We start from the raw sequence: 26,776 nt of genomic DNA, 5'->3' as shown, positions 1-26,776 counted from the left end.
ATAGAATAACCATTCATTCTTACCATCTCTACGGTTTCCTGCCTTTGTGCCATTGTTTCAGCTTCCCCTGTCTGGCATGCCTTCCCCATCCTGCCTATCAAATTCTTTCCATCTTTTATGAGTAAAGCTCATGTTTTTCCTCTTCTGAGTTCTTGTATTCTGCCATCTTTACTATACTTTATTTGAACTTCAACAATAGCACTTTTTCCTAAATAACTTGTTCACGGTCATTGATACCTGTCTTAGTCCATCCAGGCCACTGTAACAAAATATCATAAACTGGAGGCTATAAGTCCAAGATCAGGGCCCTCTTCTGGATTGCAGATTGCTGACTTGTCATTGTGTCCTCACTCAATTGAGGGGAAAGAACTCTCCACCCTCTTATAAGGGGACATAATCCCGTTCAGAGGTCTCCACCCTCTAATACCATCACATCCAGTACTAGGCTTCAGTGAATTCAGATATTTATCAAACACATTATTTTTTCTCTGTGTTAAGAAGTAGGTAAAGATGAATCTGCTTTAGATCTTACTTTACACAGCTTATAGTCCAGTGTGGAAGAAGAACATGCACATTAGTAACTAAGACAAAAGTAAGAAGTGGTAAGTGCCACGTGGGTGAGATATATAACGGTTAATAATAGGTGTCATTGGAGGGCAGAGTATGTGTCAAGTACATCATTATCACATTTAATCTTCATGTGGCATATCAGCTAGGTGAGTGGTATTGCCCGTTACAGCAGAGGAATCAAATGATTCAGTAATATAAAGAAGTTAAGTCACTGGCCCAAGTTACCCATTCATGTGACTGAGCTGCGTCTTACACCTGGGGCTGTGAAAAGCTTGTGATCTTAACTGTTGAGCAGTCATGTCTTCCTTCAGATGGTATATAGAGAAAGTTTATGGGCCAGTAGTTTTATCGTAGCTGCAGAGTAAATTCTGTACAGTATAATACCAGTGCATAACAGTTTCTTTGTCTGTTCCTTTTTAAGACACTGGAAGAAGAGTTTGCCAGGAAGCTGCAGGAACAGGAAGTGTTCTTTAAAATGACTGGGGAATCGGAATGCCTTAACCCATCCACACAGAGCCGGATTTCCAAATTCTATCCTATTCCTAGCTTGCATTCTACTGGATCATAACAATGGGAAGCATTCTGGGTCCAGTTTGGCTTTTTAAATATGTCATTCTGTTCTCTTCATCTTCATCACAGTCTGTATCACTCACGAAGACAATCACCTGCTTTGCCTTCTAGGTGTTTTTGTTTTTGTTTTTTAAAACAAAGATGAAGGGAAAATGAATTAAGACAGATACTAGGCCATGTTGGCAGAGTAGCATTTTGCAGTAATTCCCTAAGGTGATTTTGTATATTAACCTTAAATATTGTATTCTTTGGACACTGTTACCGAAAAACTGTTAGAGAAATATTGTTTAAAGTTATTAAAAAAAAAACCTGTTACATCATTAAGTATTAATAAATATCTTTTTACTGGTTCTAATTTCTCAATGATGCTTAAATTCTATAGTTGGACCTCTGCCATAGAGTTGGAAAAATTTTCTTTTGGTGAATCAGCTCTCATAAAAAAGCTATGTGTTGCTCAAAATAGGCTATTGATTCAATAAATAAATATATTTTATCATTAAATAGGAACAAACTTTTAAAAGAGAAAAATTATTTCAGTAATTTGTCAAACATTTGCCTACTTAGGCAGGAGCTAATAATTGAGGTGCTAGTTTTATTAAGATAGTGCCTAAAACACTACATTTCAGTTACATCTGAAATAGGATTTTTCTCTTTGATCAACACCCTTAGCATTATAAAATTACTGCTTTTATTAGTACTTCATGGAAAATTTCATCCTAAAACATGTTATACAAAGTTTGGAAAGATGAAGAAACCTAGCTTGTAAATGTGCAAACTGGAAATGTAAAATTCATCATGTTAAAAGTAGTATAGATTTAGCTGTCCTATTTTATTTCCCAAAATAATACATGAGCTGGTTAAATGACTTTCTCCATCTTAACAATCTATTCATTTAAAACTCTTAGAGATCTGTAGGCTCTGAGTTATATTTATAACTACAATTAATCTTAAAAGAAGCATTTGTTCAGAATGCTTTTTTTAAAAGGATTTAAATTAAATAGCCACACATCAAAAATGTCTTTTTTGTTGTTTTGAGATGAGGTTACTTAAGTACATTTTGTTTTTATTTTGTTCCATGATTAAATTATTTACTTTGAGTGGGAAAAGCTTGAAACTTTTATCATCTGGTTTCTGACATGTGAAATTATTAATGAAATGTTCACTCCTAGTCCCTCTGAGGCTTAGAATTTCAACTGTGTGTCAGGTCAAACAGTATTATAAACTGAACTGTGGTGTGTGAGGCTGCACATTTGTAAATGACACTCACTGCCTTCTGTTTGCAACCTATTCTCTCTGAAGAGTGCTAGGTACCAAATTGTAAACGTTTCAATTTCTAGTTACATTACTTTTGGGGCTGGTGAAGATTTAGATGTATTGTTGTGGGAACATTGATTCATATTAAGAAAATGTAAATGTCTGTAGTACTTTCTTGCAGTTAATTTGAAAACTTTGGATGCTGAGCTTTATTTTATCAGTGAATTAAATGATTTAAAAATGCATGTGTAATTTTAATTTTGTAATTGTTTCCCTAGGCAGAATTTGCTTGGACAACTTTGTAGGTAGCCTTAACTTTTGGCCAAGCTTGTTTTTTATATAAATATATATACATATATATATATATATATACACACACACACACACACATTATGTATGGTTGTAAATTCATACACTTACCACATGAATGTGTTATTGTATACAAAACTCTTAATGCTTTATTCTTAAATGCTGGGTTAAACTGTTTTGAAAGCCTTTAAAATATATATCTTTATAAAGTAATATTCAGGATGATGATGGAAATTGTTTATATTATTATGATAAAAATGACAGCATAGTGTTGCCCCGTGTATTTAATGATTTGTTTGAAGAGGGAGGGGAGAAGGCTCTTACACCACTTTATTTGAGATTTTCAGTTTGTTGGCTTTTCAAAAATGAATACTTCTGTCAGTGGACATTTTTTCAGTATCACTTAAATAATTTCAGACCTAATGTGGTTGGAATAGTTGGTTCTTCCTGCTCCTTTCTATTTCGGAGTATTGAATCCAGGAAAGAGGCCTGAGCGAGGCTGCTGACACTCAGTCTTGCATCTCCCTTAAACCTGCCTTTCAGATTCACTGTTCAGCCTGAGTTTTCTTTCAGACGTTACCGTATTCATATGTGTGCAGGACTATGCAATGATACATATGTAGAGGGGAACATCCATCTCTTAATACTTCAGATATAGAAGTCAGTTCAAAAAGGGTTTTGTGATAGAATATGCTGTTTGTACCCACACTTCCTGCTTCTGGTACGGCCTTATAATCAAATAGATGAAAGTGATCTTTCTTGCATGAAGAAGAGGTGAGGAGTGAGTGAGGGGCACAGACTTCTTTCAAATCTAGAGTACAGTCAAACCTGTTCCCGAGTAGGTTTGTTTGCTGTTGGCAGAATGAACCATGTAGTGTATAAAAGGAATTTTCCTATGTGCACCCTAAATAGTCCCCTTTTCTCTTTTCCATGCATGTTGTGGACACACCAGACCTCCACACTTCTGCAGGTCTGGCTCCTAGAGTTCGGGCAGCAGGCTGCCTTTCCTAGTCCTGTCAGTCCAGGGTATGGATTGCTGAATTAGCTGCTGTTCTAGATGGAGTCACATGAAGCTTTTTCTTACCCTTTTCTATGGGGAACCTACAAGTTGGTTAAAAGGACATTCAGAGTGCTTTTACTTTGCTGAAAAGTTTGGCACCTTCCTATGACAGGACTCAGTAAATTATAATTAAATATAACCAGAACCAGAGCTACCTCTAAGTAGTGTTTCCTTAAGCACAAAGCTCTCAGGCATATGAGACCCTCTTTAATGGAGTGCCTCTGATTTCTTGAGCATCAGCAAGTTTCAGAAGTGGCTGTTTTTTGTACTGTTCCAGTTCCCTTGTAACTATATACTTTTTTCCCATGACAAAGACTTTCCTGAGAAGACAGATTATTAACTAGAAATATTGTCAATTAAAAGAAACAGAACTGGAGTGGAAGAAGAGAGTTCCAGTTCTAATAGTCTTCTGAGTAAGTAAATCATGCTCTTCTGGGAAATTATCTTTTGTAGGAAATGAGGTGATATTTTAATGCTTTTCTTACATAGAAGGCTGCTACTGTTGCTCTCCCATGGCTGATTGGTTTTGATAATGCTTTCAAATTTCTGCTTCGAAGCTTCAATAGTGTTTTATCAATTTTAAATATTGGCTGCAGTTTAAAATGTGATCTTTTGTAGTAAAATGAGTTCACGTGCTGAATTTTCAGAAAGAAACTTGTTTTGGTTATGCCACTTGTCTATTTGGGATCAGTCTGTCTTTTCAGTCATAGCATTGACGAATGAAAAATAAAGTTATTTCTTAATCTATTTTGGGAAGCAGTTTTTTTTTTTATTGAGAATCTTTGCAACTAGATTGTTCTGCATGAGAATACTTTGTAGCTTTTTTTCTTTTCATTCTAGTCATGTATTTTCAAACTTTCCATCCCCTAGGCCCTTTGACTTTCCAGTCTCACTCGTGTTTCTAGCCATCTGTGGTACACACACCCCCACACAAATGTGATTTTTAACTGGTAACTTGGTGGTGACCATCTTTCAGCATGCACTCTCTTCCTTTGGGAGGTGCTTAAAATGTTTTCATCAAAGTGGATGTATACATGTTTATTTTTATCCCCTTGGGAAAGAGTATTTTTCTCAGGTGTTTCAAATTATATGACCTCATTTCTGTTAAAATTTCTTTTGTCATTTGTCACTGATACTTCATACACAATTCAGTAGTCACCAGGCAGCATCATTGGCACAGTTCAGTTTGTCTGGAGGGAGACATCAGTGTCATTTTCTAATCTAGGAGCATTATGTACTAGTGAGCTCATTCTTGGCTTTTTTTTTTTTTTTGTAATAAAACAAAAGAGGCTCAGATCCACTGCTATCCAGCTGAGGAACTCTCTCATGTCTCTTCGGGATTTTGTTCAGAGAAGGTAGAAAGGTTGAACCGTTACCCTATTTCACTTGGGCATGGAGCTCTATGAAGACTTGGACATTTTAGCAATAAATCTAATAATGGGAAAAATTCCTGGGTCTGATTACTCAAGAATCATTATTAAAGGGATATAATGCTTGAGCCCCAAAAGTTGTTAAAATGTAAAATCAGATACAGTTTTTGGATGTAACTGATGATTTTTTTTTTCCTTTGAGACAGCATTTTACTATGTAGCCCAGGCTGTGCTCAAACTCATGATCCTTCTGCCTCAGCCTTCCAGGTGCTGGGATTATAGACATGAACCACCATTCCCAGCCTGAAACTGATGATTTTTTTTTTTTTTGCATTACTGGGATTTGAACTCAGGGTTTGTACCTTGAGCCATTCCACCAGCCGTTTTTCAAAGCCAGGGCTGGCTTTGAATCTCCATCCTCCTGCTCTCCGCCTTCTGAGTAGCTAGGATTAAGGCATGAGCCACCCGTACCCTGCTGAATTCCTTTTAAAAAGTTAGAAAGGCACATTGCTTTCATTCACTGTACACACAATAGTTACCTATTGTTTAGGCAGTAAAACAAGTTGCTTCAAATTCTGAAGACATATGAGCTCCCATATTGACTCCTAGCAGGTGGCTATCAGGATATAACAATGGGACCCAACACCATGTGATGGGTCTGGGTCTTGAGTGGTTGCTGCTGCAAGCAGCTGTTTCATACAGCAGAACTAAATTTACTTGTTTCCTCCAGGATGATATATGACATACTCAGAAGAGAGCACAGAAAATAATCCAGTCTTTCAGAAGAGTTAAGGTGTAGCAGTAAATTTAATTTAACCCCATATTTAATTATCCAGCAGTTGAGAGTTACAGATTGTAACAAATTTAACAAGTTGTCTAAATACAGCTTCTCTGGAATTTGAGTGTCCAATTTTTACCATGCATTTCTTTGGGGTCATTTAGTATTCGTACATTTTCCCTTATAGGTATTTTGATGATCATTTGGTTTGTAGTCATGATTTCTTTGTCCAAGGTAAAATCACTAGGTTAATTAAACTTGTTGCTCACTTGTTGCGTATTTCACATCATTTACCCTTACAGAAAGCCCTCAGATACTGGGTGATATGTCCAGATGGAGTTAATAGTTACAGATAAAGGTCTGCCTGAGTGATTAAGAAAAATGCTGGACGACGCTGTGTCCCAAAATAAAACCAGCTTGCTTTTCTTGTGTTTGTAATAAACAATGTTAAGAGACAGGACCAGTTAACCCAGAATATTTTCTTAACTTTCTTTGTTCAGATAGTTCACATTAAACATGATATTAAAAAAGAAAAACTTTAATTGGAAATTTTACAATTGAGAGGACTTTTCATATTATAGACCACATACAAATGTTCTCAGACAGTGAAAAGTGCTTGAAAATCAACTGCCCCCAGCCCCATGCCATTTCCCAAGTGCGGAACAGAGGGTGATAACAGCAGAAGCCACCGTCCCCCGGCATCACAGTTCACTTCCCCTCTCCCCTCTGCCTTCAAGCCCGTCGCCCCTTGTCTATTTGCTGCATTCTAGTCAGTCTAACCTATCTATCTACATAAGCTCTAGCATGGACCTATGGGTACAGAGCACAGCCACAATCAAACATTCTAAGCAAGTGGGAGATGGTCTGCACATACGATGTGATAACTTAGAAACCTTGGTACTCCTACTGGGAAGTGAATTTCTGAATTTATCCAGTTGCAAGAGTAACTTCTCAGCCAACTATTTTCTGTGGCTAGAGAATGCAGAGTGAACGGGGAAGTAGCTGACAGCACAGCCTTGCAACAGTAACCAGAACATACCCCCATCAGGTGTCATCTCCCGGAAGGCACCCCAGCCCCGTCTTCTATCTTTTGGGCTCATTTTTTAGGCAATGCTCCAAGACTCCTAAGCCAACTTTTATGTGGTTGTCTTTCTGAGGTCCGGGGCCGCACCAAGTGCTAAGAAGCCAAGGAGCTCAGATCTAAACAGCGGAGAAGTAGGTCTCATCCTAAAGAGCTGTGACTACTCACGTCCACCCAGTGAAGCTGCATCAGGTGCTGTGTCTGACTGACTTTGCTCTGTGGATTTCATTCTGACTAAAACAAGTGTTGCTTGACGACCATTCGCCTCAGCAGCACCTGGACAGACTCCAGCTTTCACTCTGGAGAGAATCTGACACACGCGCCCATGTGTGTTGCAAGAACTGGTCCAGGGGCTGCACTGCTAAGGCTAGCTCATGGCTTGGTGGCAGTACTTCTCTTCCTCCGCCCAGCATAGACTTGGTCACCTGGAAGTTGAAGATAAGTAGGAAGTTGAAAAATATCCTGTGGCCTCTGGGGACTTTAATGACTACAAAAATGGCTTAAAGATTAAATCTTGCAAAACTATCAATTTATTTAAATTGATTACCCTATTTCATTTCCAGATTGGCTCTCCTTTTCCTTTCTGCACTGGCAACCTCCTTCCTCCCTAGCTAGCAATATGATTGTTATACAAATTATGTCCTTGGCAGCCTCTGCCTTGGCATCTGCCTGGGTTTCTCAGACTTGCCCCAACATATCATCTCTCTATTGAGTACAGCCTCCCAGGGCTCCAGGACCCACAGCACAGCACCTACCTTTGTCTCCTTTCTCTCCCTTCTGCCCTTGAGAGCCAGGTGGCCCAGGAAGACCTCGTGGTCCAGCAGGACCTCTGTCACCTAAAAAGACAGATGAGGTGAGCACAAGTCTCCAGTGTGGTACCAAACAAGGGGGCTGCTTCTGAGCAAGAGGTTGTCATTACACAGGATCCTGGTGGCTATTTCTCTGCCACCACTTACCTTTGGGTCCTGGGTTGCCCACCTCTCCCTTCTGTCCAGGTGGTCCTGGAATGGTTCCATAAGCTGCAAGGAGAGAAAAGACTGGCCTTAACTAGAGATTACCTGCAGCTTGGGAGGTCGGGTGATTTGTTCAAAGGAACACAGATAGTGATGGAATTTGGGTTTGTAAGAGGAAACAAAGTATGGGCTTGATCTGATTTTCAGCAAGTCAAGTGTGGATTTCGACGTTTTTCATGAGCCAGTGACTGGGGCAGGCCCCGTGTGAGGCAGGATGGGTGCTGGGGAGGTAAAGGAGGGGGTGTGCTTACTTCGGAAGAAGTCCATGAGGTCCTCCGTCACATTGCTGTGGGCAGAGAAGACCTTGCTGATGCCAGGGGGGCCCTGGGGCCCAGGCTGACCTGGCGGGCCCTGGACAGTATAGGCCATCCCTTGCAGCAGGCCCTGACCTGCAAAACACCAGAGTGTGGGTACAGAAGGGAGGGGTGTCTCAGTGCCAAAGCTGGCCCAAGGGAGAGGCCCTGCAGATGTCCTCGTATTTCCCTAGGTGACTGGCACAGGCCAGCTGTGCACTTCTTCAAAGGACTTTGGATACACGATTGTGCTATCAGCTATGGGACCTCTTGGCTACAAGCCAAGCCTCGCCAGAAAGTTGTCATGGTCACAATGACTCTTCTGAGACCCAGAACAAGTTAGGCATTCAGGAAACAAAGTACCAAGACCCCACTGGGCCCTGTCTCCATAGCTTAGGTTTTAGTCCTGGGGCCTTTTCGCTCAGCTGGACCTCCTCTGTTTAGTCCCTGCCCAGCTGATTCCACAATGGCTATCTTTACAGCCTGGGTACTCCAAAAATGAGGGCTGGTCTCTGGTGCTTAGATGCCTCAATGCCCACATGCTCCCCTCATTGAGGCCTACGTGGCCCTACTTACGCTGCAAGCTCTCCGACACCCGCACAGCCAGCTCATTGTAGTCCAGGTCCCTAGTGAAGCCAGCCTGGAGTGACTCGCCACGGCCACCATACATGCCACCGCCGTCTGCTGCTGCCCCATAACCTCCAACATCAGTGCCATATGGACCCCCATCTCTTGCACCAAAGGCTCCATCTCCACCCAGGGAGCCTCCATTGGCTCCCCCTACACCCATGGAAGAGCTGTAGGAGGCACCCCGTCTGGAAGAGCTGCTACCCCAACTGTAGGCGTTCTCTTGTGATGCTAGGCGGCTGTCTCCAGGTGGACCCTGTGGCCCAGGAGGGCCTGGGGGGCCAACGATAAAGCTGCGCACATCAGGACCTGTGGGGTAGGAAGCTGCATGAACAGGAGCCCAGATCTTGGTGGGCAGGAAGACTTGGGAGTTAGAGGGTCTCTCCAAGGTCCCTTCTCAGTGACAGAAGTGAACTTCAGGGTCCTTGCACAGGAAGCGAGAGAACACTGGTAAGGAGGAACTGGGCTTACCTGACTAGTACTGGCCCTCAAGTGTTTGCCTCTCAGGTTTCTTCAAGTGAGGGTTGCCACACTTATGGGGACAAGCAAGGTCTGGGGGGAGGGGATGAGGAGCACCAACCTCAGGGCACCTACTTGTGAGGTAGCTAATCAGCTCACTGCGGAAGTTGTCGCTGTTTTCAGCTGCATAGGTAGCCAGAGCTCCTGAGACACCTGGGGGCCCTCGAGGACCGGGGGGCCCAGGAGGGCCTGCAGGGCCTGGGATGAATGACAAGCCAGCAGCTGGACAGGAGGGAAGGGAAAGAAAAGGGTTGGGGTTATGTGGAAAAGCCAAATTCTCACCCTGGTCTCGGGCCACCCTGAGCCCCTCCTGGACAGAGGGGGATGTGCTAGTCTCCTTGGATGTGGGGAGGGGGAACAGGGCAGCCCCTTTCCTGGAATCATCTGGGAATAGCTTCTCCCAAACGCTCCCACTCCAACTCTGAGCCTCCTTCAACCCAGATCCTGTCCCTTCCTCCCAGCCCTTCACCACTGGGCACTGGTGCCCCATGAGCCTGATTACATCTGGCTCAACAGTTCTCCAAGGGCTGCAGCTGGGGGCTCTCCCAGCTGTCCCCCTGCCAAAGCTGAGAGCACCTCACAGCAAGTGTGTGTCTATCCAGAGCCCCAGGGCCTAGCCCTGCACTTGCTCTGGGACTGCCCTGTGACTGGTAAATTGATTCAGCTCCCCATGGCTACCCTTGCTAAAATCCAGGCATGCCCTCAAGGCCAGGCCGCAGTCCTGTGCCCTCCCCATTCCACTCCCCAATGCCTACTGTGCAAGTAAGATGAGAGGTCCTCCACACTGATGCTGGACCATGCATTGCCTGGAATCCCAGGTGGCCCTGGGGGACCTGGGGGTCCAATGATGCCTCTGTATTCAGACCCTAAGACACCAACAGAGAGCAAGGAGTCAGTCACAGCCTAAGCTGAGAGCTCTGCTTCATTCCAAACCACTTGGCCTTACCTCGGAGCAAGGAGAGGAGCTCCTCATAGGTTGTTCCCGGCAGGCCAGGGGGGCCTGGTGGGCCAGGACGCCCAATGCTGATCCCAGAACCTGGGGAACAAAGTCTCAAGTTGTGACGGACTGGTGTCAGGCAGGGAAGGGCAGGTGCAAATGCTCTGTCAGAGAGGAAGTCAGACACTGCGATCTGGGCAGAAGGGGGTCTGAGAAAGGGAAAGGGGTGGTAGGAAGGGAGGCAGAGAAGAGTGAGGCGGAGATGCTGTCCTGGCAATGACACCAAGGGAGATGGGTACTGAGGAGGCTGGTCAACGCTGCCCATATGCGTCCTCCTATGTTTGTACCTCCTGTGTGCACATGTACACGTGTACCGTGTGCAAATTCCTGCACAGGACAGTATACCCAGGCCACTCATTTTGGCCTCTGTTGCCATGCTCCTTGATCTACTCTGAGCGCACAGGTTTGAACAGCTCTGAAGGCCACCCCTACCGCTAAGTTTGGTGCAGTTGGGCAGGAGAAGGTCAGTGGAGCCATCTTGGCGAAGTTCACCCCCTGGTCCTCATCTCAGGCCCTTCCTGACCTCCCTGCTGCCAAGGTCAATCCAGGAGGGCAGACACTTACTCGACATGTAGCTGAGAATGCGGTTGCTCAGCTCTGCATAGTCCAAGGACTGGAGGGACCCATCTCCACTGGCTCCTGGTGGCCCTGGGGGACCCTGAGGGCCTGTCAGGTACTGACGCAGGTACTGAAGCACGTCATCCCCTGGGAAGGAGGATGCACTAGTATGGATCCACCTGGCCACAGGGGTGCCACACCCCACCCAACCACAGCCTGGTCCCCCTACACAGCCTGGCTCCTAAGTGACAACTGCAAGTTCTGGGCTCTCAGGCCCATACTGGACAGGGGAAATTAGCAAGCTTCCAGTACCTGCTAGGTCACCTGCCACAGGGGAGAGAGGAGCATTACTGTCCCCTTTCCAGTCTGTCTGTGACTTGGCAGGCAGGTTGGAGCAATGAGTATGTAGCTCTTTGTCCCAAAGGACTTTCCTCTGGGGACAGCCCGGATAAGGCTGGGCTGGGGACAAGGTGTGCCTGACAAGCGAGTCAGGAAAGAACAAGGAGGTCCCACCCTCAGCCCACTGCAGGTGACTCACGCTGCAGCACGGCCAGGATGTCTTCTGAGGAGATGGAGGCCGAGGTAAAGCTGAAGCCTGAAGCTGTGGAAAGAAGACCTCAGGTTACCTCCTGACACACCTGTTGTCAGCTGTTCACTCAGCATGGCCTCCAGCGTGGCCTTGGTTCTCCACTTGAACCAGCCCTTGCTAAAGCTGAGCTTCTGCTGAATGCAGAACTAAAGGCCACAATTAGAAGGATGAGGCAAACAACACACAGCACACTAATTGCTGAGGCTCTGGAACAAGAGTGGCCCCTTAGGAGGAGGGTGGCAGTGCACAGGTCGTGGGACAGGCTTACTTCGCAAGTATCTGACAACGTTGCTTGCCAGCTGTGAGTAGTCGAATGTCTCGCCTGAGATGGTGGTGACAGGCCCTGGGGGACCAGGTGGTCCCGGAGGACCTTGAACTCCAGACAGATAAGACCTAATGCTGTCACCTGCCAACAAAGGAATGAAGCAGTTAAGTCTGTCCCCAAGAGGGCCATGGTCATGGAGGTGACCTGAAGCACGTGATGAAAAGCCTACCCCACCCCATCTAGACTCCTTGTTACTGATGGAGAAACTGAGGCAGAGGTATGTGCTGGGCCAGATGGTCCATGAGGGTGTAGACTCCCATTTGACAAATCACACACAGGAATGGGGGAGAGGTGCACACATGTGCATGCATGTATGCATGTGGACCTCCAGTGGGCTGATGATGAGGCTGTGTGTGGACAGGTGTGGCTCACTGACTTGCAGGCCAGGCCCCATGGGTAGAAGACCTAGGCCTGGCTGCACAGAGGGCTCCCCTAATACACACCCATACAGTCCTCCCCACCTTCCCTCCCACTTGCCCTCTGCTGTATCTCAGCCCCAAGGCTGGAGGTGGCCACTACTCACTCTGCATGTACTCTGAGATGTAGTGCTGAATCTCCTGGCCAGAGCTGCTGAGGGAGCCTGGAGGCCCAGGGGGCCCTGGTGGGCCAGGGGGCCCCTGCATGTATCTGGTGCTTGAGGACCCCTCTGCAAAGAAGAGAAAACATCTTGTCTTGGCTTCCCCACTCTAGGGTCAGAGCCAGGCACTGCACCCCTACTCTCAGGAAGAGAGGCTTTTTCCATAGAAGAAGTAGGACAGTGGCAAAGAGAAAGACCATGTCTAGAGGGGCACAGGGATAGGAATTGCCTCAGGCCAAGCCCATCTTTCCTTCAGCAACCTGCTCATCACCTCACAGTTTTCCTCCTCTCTGATCATGCATAGCTCCAGGGGGCCTGGTCTGTTCTCCTCAGCGCCCTGGCATGGTTAGTTATGTTTAGCAGTGCATGGGTTATAAACAAGGAGCCTGTAACCTCCTTGTAGGTAGCTCATGGGCCCCAGCCCATGGAGGAAGACAGAATCAATATGGAGTCATGGACAAGAGAATAAACGGGTAGGTCAACATCCTCATTGGAATGAGCAGACTCACTCAAGGGGAGGGGGAACTTAGGTCACCTTTGGTGCTTACCTCGAGAGGGACCACCAGGGAAGCCAGGAGTCCCTGGAACACCAGGATCACCTGCAATCCAAACCAAGAAGCTCTGTTTACATCCCCTTTTCCAGGAAGCTTTCCCTGGTTAAGCCCAACACACTTTTGTGTACTCAGCAATTGTCCCATGTCTGTTAGTCTCGTTTCTGCAATGATATCATGAGCTCCCTTTGGGTAGAAATTGTCTCTCCATATCTCCCTCCAACCTGTCCTTCCTCCCAAGCCTTGAGCACCAATAAGTACTCAGGGCCTTCCATTCAGGGCTGGGTTTTGGGGGTCAGGCTTGCCCCTGCTTCTCATCTCCTTAGCATTTCTTCACTGACCTTTGTCACCTTTGGGTCCCTGCGGGCCAGGTGGGCCTGGGGGTCCCTGCAGGTTGAATCCAAGAGAGCCGGAATCTGGAAGCCAACAACACACACAGTGCAGTCAGCCAGGGCCAGGAAAGGCTCTGACCAGAGCAGTGATGGGGTGAGGACTCCACACTTACCAGCAGTTAAGAGCCCTGGGAGGCCTTGCTCGCCTGAGGAACAAACCAAGAGGCAACAGTTAGTCTCACTTTTCTCCCTGTCCCACCCTCCTCCCTTCCTGGGGCTCCCAAAGATCTCTGACTGTTGGACTGGCACCCACCCCCTTTGGGCAGTACCTATCACACACTCACACACACCTGTACCTCACACATCTGCACTCACACACACACTGCACCTCACACACAAACATTGTACACATACCTGTTCTGCACACACCTGCACTGTATGCACACTGCATGTACAACATGCATAAATTCTAAGCCATTCCCAGACACGCATCTACTTTTGCTCATGTGGACCAAATGCACTTCCAATCTCAAAGGTCTTGCGGGTCAGCTCTTTCCACACACCCCCACCCCAGGTTGTGTTTGATGTCAGCTCTACTATACCTTGGTGTCCTCGGGGACCTGGGGGACCTGAGGAAAGGAGGCAGAGAGTGGTGAGATACCTACCAACAAGGTATTGAAGCTTTAGCTGGGTCCATGGAAAAGGGGAAGGGTGCTCCAGTGCTGGAGCTGACACAGAACCCAGCGCTCCTCATGCGTCTCCTTCCACCAGGTCAACATGGGGTGGGAACTCTTTGCAGAGTTTCTAGTCACCCTGCCTTCCCTACTCCTGTCCCATGCTGCAGGCTGTTGAGCTGCTAGTGGGACATGGCAAGAGGATAAAGAAATGTCCCTGCTCATCCAGACTCATCCAAACTCCCCTGGCCACTAGGAAGGTAAGCAGGGACACAAATTGGCTCCTGGGATCCCTGAGACATTGTTCTCACCTTGGTCTCCCTTGGGACCTGGGGGTCCAGGTGGGCCTGGGGGACCAGAGAAGAAGGTTTCTGCAGAGGAGAGAAATAGTTTGAATGCAGACACGGTGATGTTTCTGAGCATCTAGCATAGAGCCTGTCTCATTGCAGATGCTCAACCAACACTTGGCTGGCTGACTGTAAGGGTAGAAGTTTGAATGAATGGTTGGAAGCTTGCATGGTTGAGAAGTTGGATATACAAATGAGTGGGTGAGTGAATGAAAAGATGGATGGATGGATGGATCTTCCACGAAGGAAAAGATCAGTGCTAACACTGGCTGTCAAGTTATTTCCATAAGTTTCTATGTTATACTGTTAACACATATCTTACCTGTCCTGTCTACTTTATCAGATGTGGGCTTTCTGAAGACAGGTTGACCCTAGTCACCCCAAAAGCTCCCCAAAGGTAGCTTCCCCCTCAGTCCAGGCTATCAGGTGGTTTGGTTGGCATGGTTTATTTTCCTCACATGCAGCAGGTGGTAGGAAGATTATGCAAACACACCCCTAGTGGAAAGCTAGAAGGTGGAAGCCTGGGCCACAGTTGGCGCTGAGGTGGGAAACAGGTGTAATTTGATGACACATTACCTGAGTCAGCCAGGAAAGATCCTGGTGGACCTGGTGGGCCTGGCAAGCCTTCTCCTAGAAGGAAAAGCCACAAGACTCATTAGTGGCAGGAGGTGGTCCAGAAGCCCTCTGCCCAGGAGGAGGAGGCAGGAAGCTTTTTCCTAAGAGCCATACCAGAGGGTCTGGGTCCCCTTGCCTCCCACTTCCCTCCCAGCAGGGAGTTCGGCTCTCACCTGGTGGGCCTCGGGGTCCTGGTGGGCCTGGGATGGAAGGTCCTGCAGAGGGAATGAGGGAGAGGAATGAGTTCACCCTGAGAGCAGAATCTGGTCTACTTTCCTCAGTACCTCAAGACCTCTGACCTTCAAGAGTCCCTATCCACCAAACATCCCTGAGATGCTCACCTGGTGGCCCACGTGGTCCAGGTGGACCTGGGGGACCTCGTAAATCAAGACCTTCTGTAGAGAGAAGAAAACAGAAACAAGAGAAAGTTATGGTGAGGCTGTTTTCTGCCATGCTTCTAACCTCTCACCAGGATTGCCAGTCTTAGGTACTCTGGACTACACTGACACTCCAGGGACCAGGCTCTGGGTCATGGCACAGGACTTCATCTGCTAAGGTACTTCTCCTCCCTGTGGGAGGCAGGCCTGCAAACTCCCTGGCAGCCCATATATGGAGTGATGGGTAGGAACCTGGGCTTTCATGTCCAACAACCTGAGTTCAAATCCCTCTTTCTGCACATCTAGTTGGTGACTTGGGGCAACTTCTTAACCTCTCTTGGCCTCCATTTTCTCCTCTGTAAACCAGGGTCAGTGAGATGTATACCACAGGGATGCTGTGAGGACCCAGTAAGACACCACCTAATGCTGAGTCCCTAACAATGCAAGCACAAAGTGAAGACCTGGCCAGGGTTGGCTGCCATCTTTGCTGTCTGGCATTCTAGATGTCCAGGTGGGAGGCCCAGCTGCAAATCCAGCTGAGCTCTCCAAAGGGCTTTAGAGACAGGAGTCAGCCCTCCTGGCCTGGGCCTGTAGCTGAGAGACCCCGGACCCTTGCCATTGCTGGCTTTGACGGGGGGATGCACCACTCCTGCCAGTCATACTCACTTCTAAGGCCTGTCCTGACCCTGACCCTCTTGCAATCACAGATCCTCTCTGACAGCTGTCCCATCCCCATGACTGAACCTCCCAAGCACAACAGGTCCTGCTGTTCTCAGCTCGCACTGCAGTGCACAGGAAGTGGTCACCCTCACATTCGGCCCTGGCGATGACTCACTGGCACAGCTGCCATCTCCCCACTCCCGCCCCAGCATCACCTGCCCTGGAGAATGGCGGCACTCACGGGTGGAGAGGACCTCGGAGAGGGAGCTGCCACTGTTCAGGAACGATTCACCTGCAAGTCCTGGCTCACCTCGAGGACCTGTGGGGTGGACACAGATTTAAGGCGGGCACTGCCTGCACCAAAGGGTTCCTGCTTTCCCTCCACAGTGGGCCACAGGGGCCAGGAGCAGAGGTGGGTGCGCTAAGGAAGGCCCCCACCCTACAGCTGAGGGAGGGCGTGTCCTAGTGGAGGGCGGAAGGGCCCAAGTGGAGGTGTGCAGTGCCAGGCCCTCCACTGTGGACACTCCTATCTGTAGCTAGAGGACTGACTGCTTTTTGCTTTTTTTTTTTTGATATTTGGATAAATTACTGGACAGTGGCATGATTGTCAGGTCTGGTCATAAAAGGCCTGAAGCTATGAAAACGACTGAGCTCGATCTTGACTGGGGATAGAGCCTCAGTTCACCTGTCCTGAGGTTCCCAACCCTCTCAGAAACATGGAAGGGATAACAGCAGGTGGCTGCCCTCACAGCTAAGGCCTCACAAGGCTCTCAATGAAGAGAACTGGTGACCCTTCCTCTCCCTTTCCCAAACACACCTCCACAGCAGTCCAAGTCCCATCTGGGAAGAAATCCCCCTGACTAAGCCCAAGCCTGTGTACTTACTTTCAGTGCACAGGACATACCTTGCTGTCCAGGGAGACCAGCAGGGCCAGCAGGACCTGGAAGTAGGAGTGGGGAAGAAAAGGCAAAATTATGCCTCCAGAGTCACAGGAAGCATTGAAGAAATGGCAGTTGCCTGGAGATGCACTTAACTTCTCCCAAGGAATGGACCAGTGGCCTAGAGGGTCAGCTTGCTTATCTTGAGAGCAATAAGCAATTTGAGACCAGCCCTGGTACTAGGACAGGTACTGGGATCCCCGAGGTGGGCAGGCCTATCCTCTCTGACACTGTACTTGACTGGTTAAGGAACCTCTGTGTGCTCCCACATTCTTCCTCTCATTGGAGCTTGTAAAGGCTGGTATATACTTGCATTTGAAGATAAATATTTTAAATAAATTAAAAATATATAACAAAATTATAGATGTTTCGGAAAAATAGAAAAAAATTCATAATTCTTTAACTTCTGAGCATCTTCTCTCTTACCTGCATGTTTTTTTTTGCATCGTATAAGAATATAGTTGCAGCCCCAGAGCACACATCATCAGGGGTCTTGCTCTCTTATATAATACTATCATATCCTCGAAGTTTTTCTCAAAAGTCTTCATATTTTTGTAACCATTCCATGCTGCTGGATGACTTGGGGATATTTGCCCTAATAGATCACCAGCATTTGTTTGCCTTAGATGGATAGTATGAAATTGTTTTCCAAGAAGAAACAAAGGGTTCATTCAAGGCCCCTTTGTGCTGAGGGTCACAACTCCGGAGGCAGAATGATCTTGATGGAATCCTTGCCCTGCTGTTTATTGACTGTCTGACCCACTCTGAGCCTCAGCTTCCCTATCTGTAAGCACTGAGAGCAGCACTGGCCTCCTCTGCTGTGAGGTAGGAGGACTGACACAACTCCTTGGCCCAGAGCACAAGGGTTTGGCTTTCTCAGGCCCTCCTTACTCTCTTTCTTGGTTCCTGCGCTTGGTTTCAGGATCTGAGCAAACATGGCAAGAATCCAACACAATCACAGCCTACTATTGATTGAGGAAAAGCAAAGAAATGGACTGACCTGGGGTCCCTGGAGGTCCTGGGGGTCCCATAGCACCAGGAGGTCCAGGGGGTCCGGGCACAGTGACCGTCGATGACCCTCCTGGAAATAGAAAGCACATGGAACACTGAGCCCCATTCCTACCACCTGAGGCACCGACATCTCCAGCATGCTGCAGGCTACAAGCCACGCAGGCAGGTAATTCTGCCTTTCCTTGCCTCTGAACGTCCTTCCTTCTCTGGCTCTTGACCCAAAGTGCTCACTGACACATCTCAGTCATACACCCATCTGCCCAAAAGGCACTTTTGGAGTATGTCAAGGTAGGTGCTCCACACAGACCACACAAGGCAGGGCCCTCCCAGCCCTGCCTACCTGAAGTCATGACTCTGCCTGGAGCACCAGGTTCACCTGGGAGAAGACAAGGAGGAGAGTGGTCAGTGTTGAGGTTTCTGATTATGTCTGAGGTACTTGTGGGCCTCTCACCCTCAGGCTGAAGCATTTTAATGAACAGAAGGGGGCCTACAGGGCGCACTGAGCAGTCTCTCAGGCCCAGGCTTCCATCTTCTCTCAGAGAAGGGGCTCCTTTGGAGAGTGTGTGAAACTGCCCTTCAGTGAGGCTGAAATGACTGATTTGTGGGCACTTCTCATGCCCACACCCTGTCTTCTCTCTCAGGTGGGAGAAAATCACCCAAAGGTCAAGAACAGAGACTGTAAGTCCATGAGGCAGAGTGGGGGGTCCCAGCGTACTGCTCAGAACTTAGTTTCTTGGGATGGTAGGAAGGGTTGTGCAGAATGGAAGGGGGCTGGGTGGCTGGAAAGTTTGAGAAATCCTGATTTACATGAAGGTCCACATCAATTTCCTGGCATGTGTCTCCAGTGTTGAATATGCAAATGTGTAAGAACTTCCAAGAAGAGGATATGGGATGCATATGTCCCCAGACATATCTACCACCAGATGTATTGCTCAGCTGACAGTCTGTAGTCAGGCTTGGGTGAACCAAAGGAGTGGAGTAGGGCCTGGAAAAGCCCCTCGGGCTGGGGGTATAGCTCAGTGGGAGACTGCTTGCTTTCCATGCAGGAGGCTCTGGTTTAATCCTCAGGACCTATGCCTACCCTCAGAACCCCTCCACTGCGGATACTGTAGGCGACACTTTTTTCCCTGCTGAAGATCTATGAACAATTAAATTACACAATGAGAGGATGATATTGGTTTTCCCTTAGGGAAAGCAAAGGGTTAGCTTTTGTTCACTTTCCTCCAGAAGGAAGGAAGGGCTAAGACAGGAGAGGGCACTTGAGTTTGTTTTGTTGGAACACAGTCCAACAGTTGGTAAGCTGTCACCTCTTTGGACCTTGTCCAGGGAAGGTCTGAAGTCCTCTTGGACAGGAAGTCACAGAAGAATAGAGTTTCTTGTATCCTCAGAATATCCAAACCCATGAGGCTTTACTGAAGGGTATCATCTATCCACTAACAGACTTATTGGGCCAGAGATTTATCTGCCTGGGAAGTATGAACTCAGTGGTCATTGTTTTAGGGTTATGCTTGTTTATCCTGAAAGAACTCCTTGGTCCAATTGGTCACTGGAAATAGTTTCTGAGAAGTTTATTTCTAGTGTCCCAGGGAGGGTGACAGTGAGTGCTCATGACAGAGCACAACTCCAGAGAACCAGGGTGCAGGAGCCTGGGATCACAGAGAAAGAAGGAGAAAGACTATTCTTGAACACTGTGTATCCCTGGGCTTGCTCAGGGCTGGGGTCTCATGAGCAGAACTGGAATAGAATGCCACCATGCTGTCTGAGCTAGACCTCTGTGAATTATTTCCCCTTACTCCTTTGACCTTGCCGTCTGCAGGGTGGTAACCTCCTCTCTGCCTGTGTGGAGCCACAGGAGGAGCTGATGAACCTGGCATACTGAGGTCCATGGGGAGGATAGGACCAAGGGTAGCTCCTGTCACCAGGGAAGACTAAGTGAGGGGAGCATTTTAGAGGCAAATCAGGGGATGGGAAGCTTTGGGGCGGTGGGCACTCTTTCCCGTCTTCTTGCGCAAAAGGCCTGGAGATATGAAAGTGAGGCTCAGGCTTGGGGGTGGAGCAGTAAGGGGGTGGGGACAGGGACCTGAGAACCCAGGGCCCGGTTGCTCAGCACAGATCCCTGGTCTTCTACCTCTCAGCCTTCTCCCCGAGCCACTAGATGCCGCTGTTGGTCCAGGCTCTGGCCAGAGAAGGGCTTGCCAACCCCTCCCTCTTGCAAACACGATGAGTGGAAAGAAAGAACACTTTATTTGGAAAATCACTTACCTCTAGTCCCTGGTCGGCCAGGGGTGCCAGGAAGTCCTGATGTGATCAAACACAAGTTAGTCAGGATAATTAAGGCCCAGCAACTCTTCCCCTCCAGCAGTAACCAGAGCTCTGTACTCAGCATAACCCTGAGACCCAATCAGCCTTTAGCTTCCCTGCTGGTGGGGATCTTCCTGAACCTTGTCCTTCTCTGGGAAATGGGGCAGGAAGAGGCCATGGGCTCAGCTCAGGATGAGGTGGGAGCACCTCTGGGCCCTCTGGGTTGTGAGATCCTGGTGCTTGAAAGGCTGCCACTGTTCCCCTGTCCCCTTAGACTGGGAGTGGTGTCCAGAGTAGCAGCATCTTCTTGCTATACTACTGAACTTTTCACCGGGGAGCATTTGAAGGATGTCAGCTTTTGGGGAGACTGCTGCTTGGTCCATTTTTAAATCCTTGCTAATTTCCTTTAGGAAATGAGGGGCTGGTTGGGGTAATGGTTTCCTAAACCCAAATGGGTATCACAGGATGGGTTTTTAACATGGAGTCTGGCCTAGAGAGAAGGAGTCCTCAGAATAAGGGGAGCACCACATTTTCCATGCCTCTATCAGCTAACAGGACTCCTGTTAGCTGTGGCTAACAGCAGTGGCCCCCATGGGCTTGGGTCTCCTCCCAGGCATTCCTGCACCAGAGAGGAACAGAGTAAGGCAGACAGAATCAGCACCATGATCTGACCTCACTGCTACCACAATGGTGTTCTAGATTGTTCTGTGCATGTCTTCCTCCCTACGGTGCTTGAGGGCTCACAGTGACAGGACCAGAGCCCAGTGTTTGTTGGGAAGTGGGGGAGGAGAGGACACTCTCAGGTGACTGGAGGAAAAGTACTGACCAAGTACTGGTCCAAGGTGGGAGGTGGCAGGTGGGAGTGATTTGATAACTTACCTTGAGGTCCCTGGGGTCCTGTAAGACCTGCCAAAAGTAAGGCACAAGGGTACAAGGGTTAAGAGCAGAAGGATGGGCCATACCTGAGGAGCCACACCCTCGCCTACAGGAGCAGATGGGCACTCGACAAGCCTCACACTGGGGAAAGCCAGGGTCCTCCCAGAACTTGGTTGAGAGCAATTCTTTAAATTTTGCAGTGAAGTAACCCACTGCTCCATCAGGTGATGGTTCTGAGGTTCTTTGGGCTTGTAGATGCTTCTGCAATCTGAGGAGAGCCAGGAACCCAGAAGACACCCAAGGACACCTAGTGCTGACCTAGGCTCTTTCTCTTAGTGCTCCCCCTGCATGCCAGCCAAGGATTTGGGGGCTCCCATGTCCTCAGCAACCCCTGATGAGGGGTTACCTGCTGTGACCTCACAGCTTCCTGGCTGGTTTTGATTTGTTCTTCCACTAGTCCTGCGAATCCCGCTTTCGTGTGACCCCTAGTGGAGATTCTAACCAGGGCTTCTCTCTTTACTAAGTGTTGGAGAGAGTCCAGGAAGAACCTTAGGAGGGGAGAACAGAAGGTACTGGCTCAAAGGAGTAAGACGTTGAGCTGGTGTTCAAGTCTGCAATTTTAAGAGTACCCTTGTCCCTTTCTGAAACTCCTTGCTTTCATCTTTTAATCCCTCTCTTCCAAATTGCCAAACTTGGAGACTCCGTGTTGCCTGGGCCAGTAGCTGTTCGACCCAGCACAACATGGTAAGGAGAGTTCCCTGCTGAGTTTCTGGAGGAAAATGGGATAAGGCACATGCGTGTGCACACACACACACACACACACGCACACACACACAGAGCATCTGCCCAGCAGGTCCCCACACACCTGAGCACACCCATCCTGCACACTCACAGGCACGCATACACGCTAAGCAGGGTTACATCTCCCTCTTCCTGCCTAGTTACCTGGCTTTCCTGGATCTCCAGCAGGTCCTGGTGGGCCACGGGTCCCAGGCATCCCTGTTAGGCCTTGTTCACCTGGAGAGAGCACAACCAATGAGAATGCCTTTCCCTTAGGACAGAGGACCTGCCAGCCCCGCAGGGCCAAGGACTGGCTGGCGGGTAGGCCAAGGAAGGGAATGTCTCCACATGCCACATGCCCTTTTGGCATTATCATGAAGGGCGTGGAGGTGCATGCAGGAATGTGAGTAGGGCAGGGAGAAGAAGGCAGGGGCAGGTGGTGAGAGTGAAGGCAGCAGAGCAGTGTGACCAACCTCTTGCGCCTTGCTGTCCATCGGGGCCGGCAGGGCCTGGAAGAGCAGAAAAGCAAGGTCAATTACTCTTGGAGATGTTCCTGTGACTCTTCCTCTCCAGTAGCCACAGAGCATGCGGTCTCTCAGGTGGAGAGCCCATGCTGCCCTTCTTGTGGTCATCAACTGCAGGAGAAGCCCTGTCATGGTGACACCTCTGGACACAGCCTTCTCCTTGTCCCTTTTTCTAAGCCAGCAAGGTTTTATTTGGCTGCTCGAAATGGTTCGGGACTCCTTATCATCACAAGAACCTTGATACTCGTAAGCATTTGCCTCATTTACTTGAGGTCCTGGAATTCAAGGCCCACTTGTCTCTTGTCCCTCTGCTCTAGGCATCATCCTAACCTCCATCTGGGGTAGTGTCCTTTTGGCACTGTGTCTTGCTCTTCTCATCTCTTTGTCTTACTCACATCGTCATTTCTATGTGGCCAGTTTTACAAACTGGTCATGATGAAAATCTTTCTAAGTTTTTACAACCATCTGAAATGCCACCTCCTCCATCCTTCTGGTTGAAAGAAATCTGACCCTCAACTATATCCTCATAGTACTTTGTACCCTTCATGGCCCCTGTCCCCTCTTGCAAGCTCTGTCTCCCCTTCAGGAGGTAAACAGTCTTACTTGCTCAATATCTTACTCATCCTACATATAGTCGGTGCTTACTAATGGTTGGTTAACTGAGTGAGAGAGAAGATGCTGTATCCCCACTGGAGGGATGTAAGTCCCTCTGGGAGTTGGTGCCCAGGCCTGACCGACAGGCATCTCAGTAAGAGTTGGTCAAAGGCTAGCAGCCTGGATTTGGCTGTGAAGCTATCTCAGGAGGTAGAACACTGGGGATCCCATAGGACCTCAACTCTTATCTGTCCTTGGCTGGCAGACAGGAGCCAGCGTGGCTGGCCATGCTCTGCCCAGCTAATCCCAGAACCCCTAGAGAGCTTCGGCTCGAGAGTCAGGAGAGATGCCCAGCCCAGACTAACCTGTAAAGGGAGACTTGCCCAGGGTTGGGCATGGGAGACAAACAGCAGGAGAGGCAACCCATTTGAATGGGCAGACCCACTGTATCTGCTCCTTTGGGCCACTTACCCATTGCTCCTTTGGCTCCAGGCTCACCCACGGCCCCAGGCAAACCTCTCATGCCAGGCTCGCCTGCAAAGATGAAGGAAGAACTGATTAGAGACTGACAAGCTACATGTACCCAATGGTGCATGGCTGGGGGGAGCAGTGCTGTGTACTTTCTGCTACTTTGGAAATCGCTTTTAATTTTCCCAAGTGGATTTCCTGAAGGAATAAGAGGCAGCTATAAACTCTCCTTTCTGTGCCTCTCAGATACTGTTTGGATTGTGTATTTTGATGCTTGATTAGCTTCCATTCATAGCTTTATTTTATCTTTGCTGTGCCTTTTCTAGACCACAAGTTTCTTGAAGGTTTTAAGACAGAGATTCTGTCTATCCTTCTGTACTTTTCCCACTTCTAGGAACTGATACACTTAAAAAAAAAAAAAAAGGTCATGAATGGATTAGATTCCTGTGTAGGACTGACCTGTGAGGCCTCTGGGTCCTTTCTCACCATGGTCACCTAAAACAAAAATGGGGGAGGGAACAACTATCAGTTGAGAGCAAGGAAAACAATCTCCCCCAATAACAGAGACTACCCCTTCAACCCCCCCGCCTCCAGCCAGGCTGCAGGATGGCTGGCATGGATTTATGAACTCCTGGCAGGAGGATGCTGGCAAGACATAGCATTGATGAAGCTGGAGAAACCAGAGGAGCACATTTCATCTCATGCAGGGGCAGGTCCCACCCATAAACTGACCCCCGTCCTTGCTGTGGCACATGTGGGTACCCTGGGCTCAAGTAGGACCAGACCAGAGGACAGACACCTCAGAATGTACATCCTCACTGCCCCAAGGTCCACTCAGCAGTGGTTATGTGACGTTGGCACATTGTTTCCCCCTTTGTGCCTCAGTTTCCTATCTGAGAGACTGGAGAAGAATGAGGCTCTTGGCTCCTTCTCAGTCCTAGGTTCCAGGAGCCAGAGTCATGTGTGCCCTTGGACCCTGAGCTAGGGATGGCATCTGGGTACCCAGGAGTGCAGCGGACCATGGTGATGAATGAGCATTGGTGAGAACAGTATACCTTTGGGTCCTGGTGGTCCCATAGGTCCTTTGTCACCTGAAAAGGAAGTAGACACCTAGTATAAAGAGTCCTGCAGGGAATGACCAAATAGGGTCAATGTCTGTCTCTGAAGACAGCTCTTCTTTTTTTTTTTTTGTGGTACCAGGGATTGAACTCAGGGCCTCATGAATGTGAGGCAAACACTAAACCACTGAGCTATGTCCCCAGCCCTCACCTCCCCTTCTTGCACTTGTTAGCTTCATGGGTTGTGGGTCGTGTCCATCAGACCCTCTCTGTCCCCCAAGACTTCCTTCTTGAGAGGCACTCACAGGGTGACATCCCCTTCTCCCAGTCCCTCCACAGCTCACCTTTGACACCAGGAAGTCCCACTTCACCTCGGAGCCCTTGGAGACCCATAGAGCCTGCCCAGCAGAGGAAGAAATATAGGTGGATGAATGTCCACCATAGAAGGGACAGACAAACATTCATGCACACACACACACACACACACACACACACACACACACCCCACTCAGGTATATACACACAGAAGCACACATGGCACACACACATGTACACACACCACACAGGTGCACACACACACACACACCTCACTCAGGCATGTACACACAGATACAGACAACCACACAGGTGCACACACAGATGCATACACACCACTCAGACACACATACATCACCCAGGCACACACACCCTGGAGTAAAAGTCAAGGGCTGCTTTTCAGGACTCCTCCCCACACGAAAACATCCTAGTCCGGGCTCCTTGCCCCTGCTGGTGACCTGGCATTAGAACATCTCATAGGACCCTGGCAGAGACAACAGCTGCACCTCAACATTTTGAGGACAGCAGGATGAGCTCCTTGACCCACAGTGGACAAGACAGAGGCAGCACTTGCTTGGGAACATCCTATTGCTGAAGCTGCTGGAGGTCTCGGCCCTGTGTCAGGTCAGAACAGACCAGGACAGTACCCATCAGGGTGCTGAGCTCAGATGCAGGGGGCACAGCATGGAATGGAATTTTGTGTCTCCAGGAGGCTCTTTCTGTAATTGCTCTTTTTGCTTTAAAAGTGTTTCTTTTTTCTTTTTTTAGTGGTACTGAGGTTTGAACTCAGGACCTTGTGTTTGTTAGGCAAGTGCTGTACCACTTGAATCATGGCTCCAGTCCTTTTTGTTTTAGTTATCTTGCATTTTTGCCTGAGGCCAGCCTTGGACTGCAATCCTCCTCATCTCTGCCTCCCAAGTATCTGGAATTATAGGCATGCGCCCCATGCCTGGCTGGTTCTCCTTTTAACACCTTTCTTTGCACCCCTAAGCAGTATTGATTTATAAGAAGCAACATACTGACCTGGGGGACCGTGGGGGCCAGGAGAACCACTGGAACCTGGGGAGGATGAGACAATCAGTAGAGGGCAGGTCCAGGCCAGGGGCATCGAAGCCCAGGGTGAAGGGCAGGTGGGAGTGGAGGGAGCCCACTTCCAGGTGAGGGCTATGTAGGTTCATGTTGCCCATGTGGTGTGGAGACTTGGCAGGATTCCACATCAGAGGGTCTAGCAGTAACCCCAATGCAATGTCCTCCATAGGCAGGAGGCTGCAGCTGGATGGGGTCAGGAGATACTTGCTCCTTTCTGGTCAGGAGAAGACATTTGGGCTGGGGCAGAGGTCAGGAGGGGTGATAGCCAGATGGGCATCACACCACGAGAGGGGCCCATTCTCCCTGTGTTCCAGGCCTGAGGCTTTCTATGTGGGTAGCTAGGCCCCAGTGAGCAAAGGAGATTGTCTGACTTCTGATTTCCCACAGGATGCATCTACCTGCTTAGGGACCACAAAGCATAGCCACCGAATAGAGATGGAAATGTGGCCCCAACCCACACTATGACACCAAAACTATAGCCCCAGTCTTCACCCTGAGGTTTCCTTTGTGGGGAGACACTCCGTGGGGGGCACTCTATGTCCCACATAGACCTCGGGCAGTGGGCCAGTGCTGTCTGCGACCATAGGGCCTGCTTCCCTGTGATTCATCCTGGACGTAGCCCCTCCTTGGTGAGCTTGGATCCTGGGCACTTGACATACCTTTGGGACCCACAGAACCTGGGACGCCGGGAGGACCCTGAGGACCAGCAGCTCCTGAGGAGAAATGGAGGGAGAAGAATTTGGAGAGAGTCCTAGAAAGTCTTACCCCACCACGCC

At 48.6% G+C, this 26,776-nt stretch overlaps 2 protein-coding genes across 3 annotated transcripts in view; one reads left to right on the top strand and one right to left on the bottom strand.

The window, feature by feature from the left end:
• Nucleotides 1–4,510, top strand: part of Slk (STE20 like kinase) — a 49,827-nt gene extending 45,317 nt beyond the window's left edge. For both annotated transcript variants that reach the window (XM_020161807.2, XM_020161806.2), the window contains one exon: nucleotides 992–4,510. In XM_020161807.2, coding sequence (XP_020017396.1) covers nucleotides 992–1,138 — 147 coding nt within the window. In that variant the 3' untranslated portion in view covers nucleotides 1,139–4,510. The remainder of the gene's footprint in view (nucleotides 1–991) is intronic.
• Nucleotides 4,511–5,921: 1,411 nt separating this feature from the next.
• The window catches only part of Col17a1 (collagen type XVII alpha 1 chain), a 46,564-nt gene continuing 25,709 nt past the window's right edge, over nucleotides 5,922–26,776 (bottom strand). The window contains exons 24-57 of the mRNA XM_074078368.1: nucleotides 26,660–26,713; nucleotides 25,935–25,970; nucleotides 24,941–24,994; nucleotides 24,594–24,629; nucleotides 23,998–24,033; nucleotides 23,542–23,604; nucleotides 22,426–22,461; nucleotides 22,118–22,189; nucleotides 21,176–21,202; nucleotides 20,258–20,293; nucleotides 18,336–18,371; nucleotides 17,985–18,065; nucleotides 16,951–16,986; nucleotides 16,288–16,365; nucleotides 15,351–15,404; nucleotides 15,183–15,224; nucleotides 14,971–15,024; nucleotides 14,359–14,418; nucleotides 13,976–14,002; nucleotides 13,547–13,579; nucleotides 13,383–13,457; nucleotides 13,039–13,089; nucleotides 12,437–12,559; nucleotides 11,857–11,994; nucleotides 11,538–11,600; nucleotides 11,006–11,146; nucleotides 10,391–10,480; nucleotides 10,200–10,310; nucleotides 9,520–9,666; nucleotides 8,875–9,234; nucleotides 8,257–8,394; nucleotides 7,949–8,011; nucleotides 7,748–7,828; nucleotides 5,922–7,417 (exon numbers count right to left, since the gene is read on the bottom strand). Coding sequence (XP_073934469.1) covers nucleotides 7,365–7,417; nucleotides 7,748–7,828; nucleotides 7,949–8,011; nucleotides 8,257–8,394; nucleotides 8,875–9,234; nucleotides 9,520–9,666; nucleotides 10,200–10,310; nucleotides 10,391–10,480; nucleotides 11,006–11,146; nucleotides 11,538–11,600; nucleotides 11,857–11,994; nucleotides 12,437–12,559; nucleotides 13,039–13,089; nucleotides 13,383–13,457; nucleotides 13,547–13,579; nucleotides 13,976–14,002; nucleotides 14,359–14,418; nucleotides 14,971–15,024; nucleotides 15,183–15,224; nucleotides 15,351–15,404; nucleotides 16,288–16,365; nucleotides 16,951–16,986; nucleotides 17,985–18,065; nucleotides 18,336–18,371; nucleotides 20,258–20,293; nucleotides 21,176–21,202; nucleotides 22,118–22,189; nucleotides 22,426–22,461; nucleotides 23,542–23,604; nucleotides 23,998–24,033; nucleotides 24,594–24,629; nucleotides 24,941–24,994; nucleotides 25,935–25,970; nucleotides 26,660–26,713 — 2,585 coding nt within the window. The 3' untranslated portion in view covers nucleotides 5,922–7,364. The remainder of the gene's footprint in view (nucleotides 7,418–7,747; nucleotides 7,829–7,948; nucleotides 8,012–8,256; nucleotides 8,395–8,874; nucleotides 9,235–9,519; nucleotides 9,667–10,199; nucleotides 10,311–10,390; nucleotides 10,481–11,005; nucleotides 11,147–11,537; nucleotides 11,601–11,856; nucleotides 11,995–12,436; nucleotides 12,560–13,038; nucleotides 13,090–13,382; nucleotides 13,458–13,546; nucleotides 13,580–13,975; nucleotides 14,003–14,358; nucleotides 14,419–14,970; nucleotides 15,025–15,182; nucleotides 15,225–15,350; nucleotides 15,405–16,287; nucleotides 16,366–16,950; nucleotides 16,987–17,984; nucleotides 18,066–18,335; nucleotides 18,372–20,257; nucleotides 20,294–21,175; nucleotides 21,203–22,117; nucleotides 22,190–22,425; nucleotides 22,462–23,541; nucleotides 23,605–23,997; nucleotides 24,034–24,593; nucleotides 24,630–24,940; nucleotides 24,995–25,934; nucleotides 25,971–26,659; nucleotides 26,714–26,776) is intronic.

The sequence above is a fragment of the Castor canadensis genome, chromosome 7 (assembly GCF_047511655.1).
Source record: "Castor canadensis chromosome 7, mCasCan1.hap1v2, whole genome shotgun sequence".
NCBI classification, from domain to species: Eukaryota; Metazoa; Chordata; class Mammalia; order Rodentia; family Castoridae; genus Castor; species Castor canadensis.
This window is presented reverse-complemented; position numbering and strand designations above follow the sequence as displayed.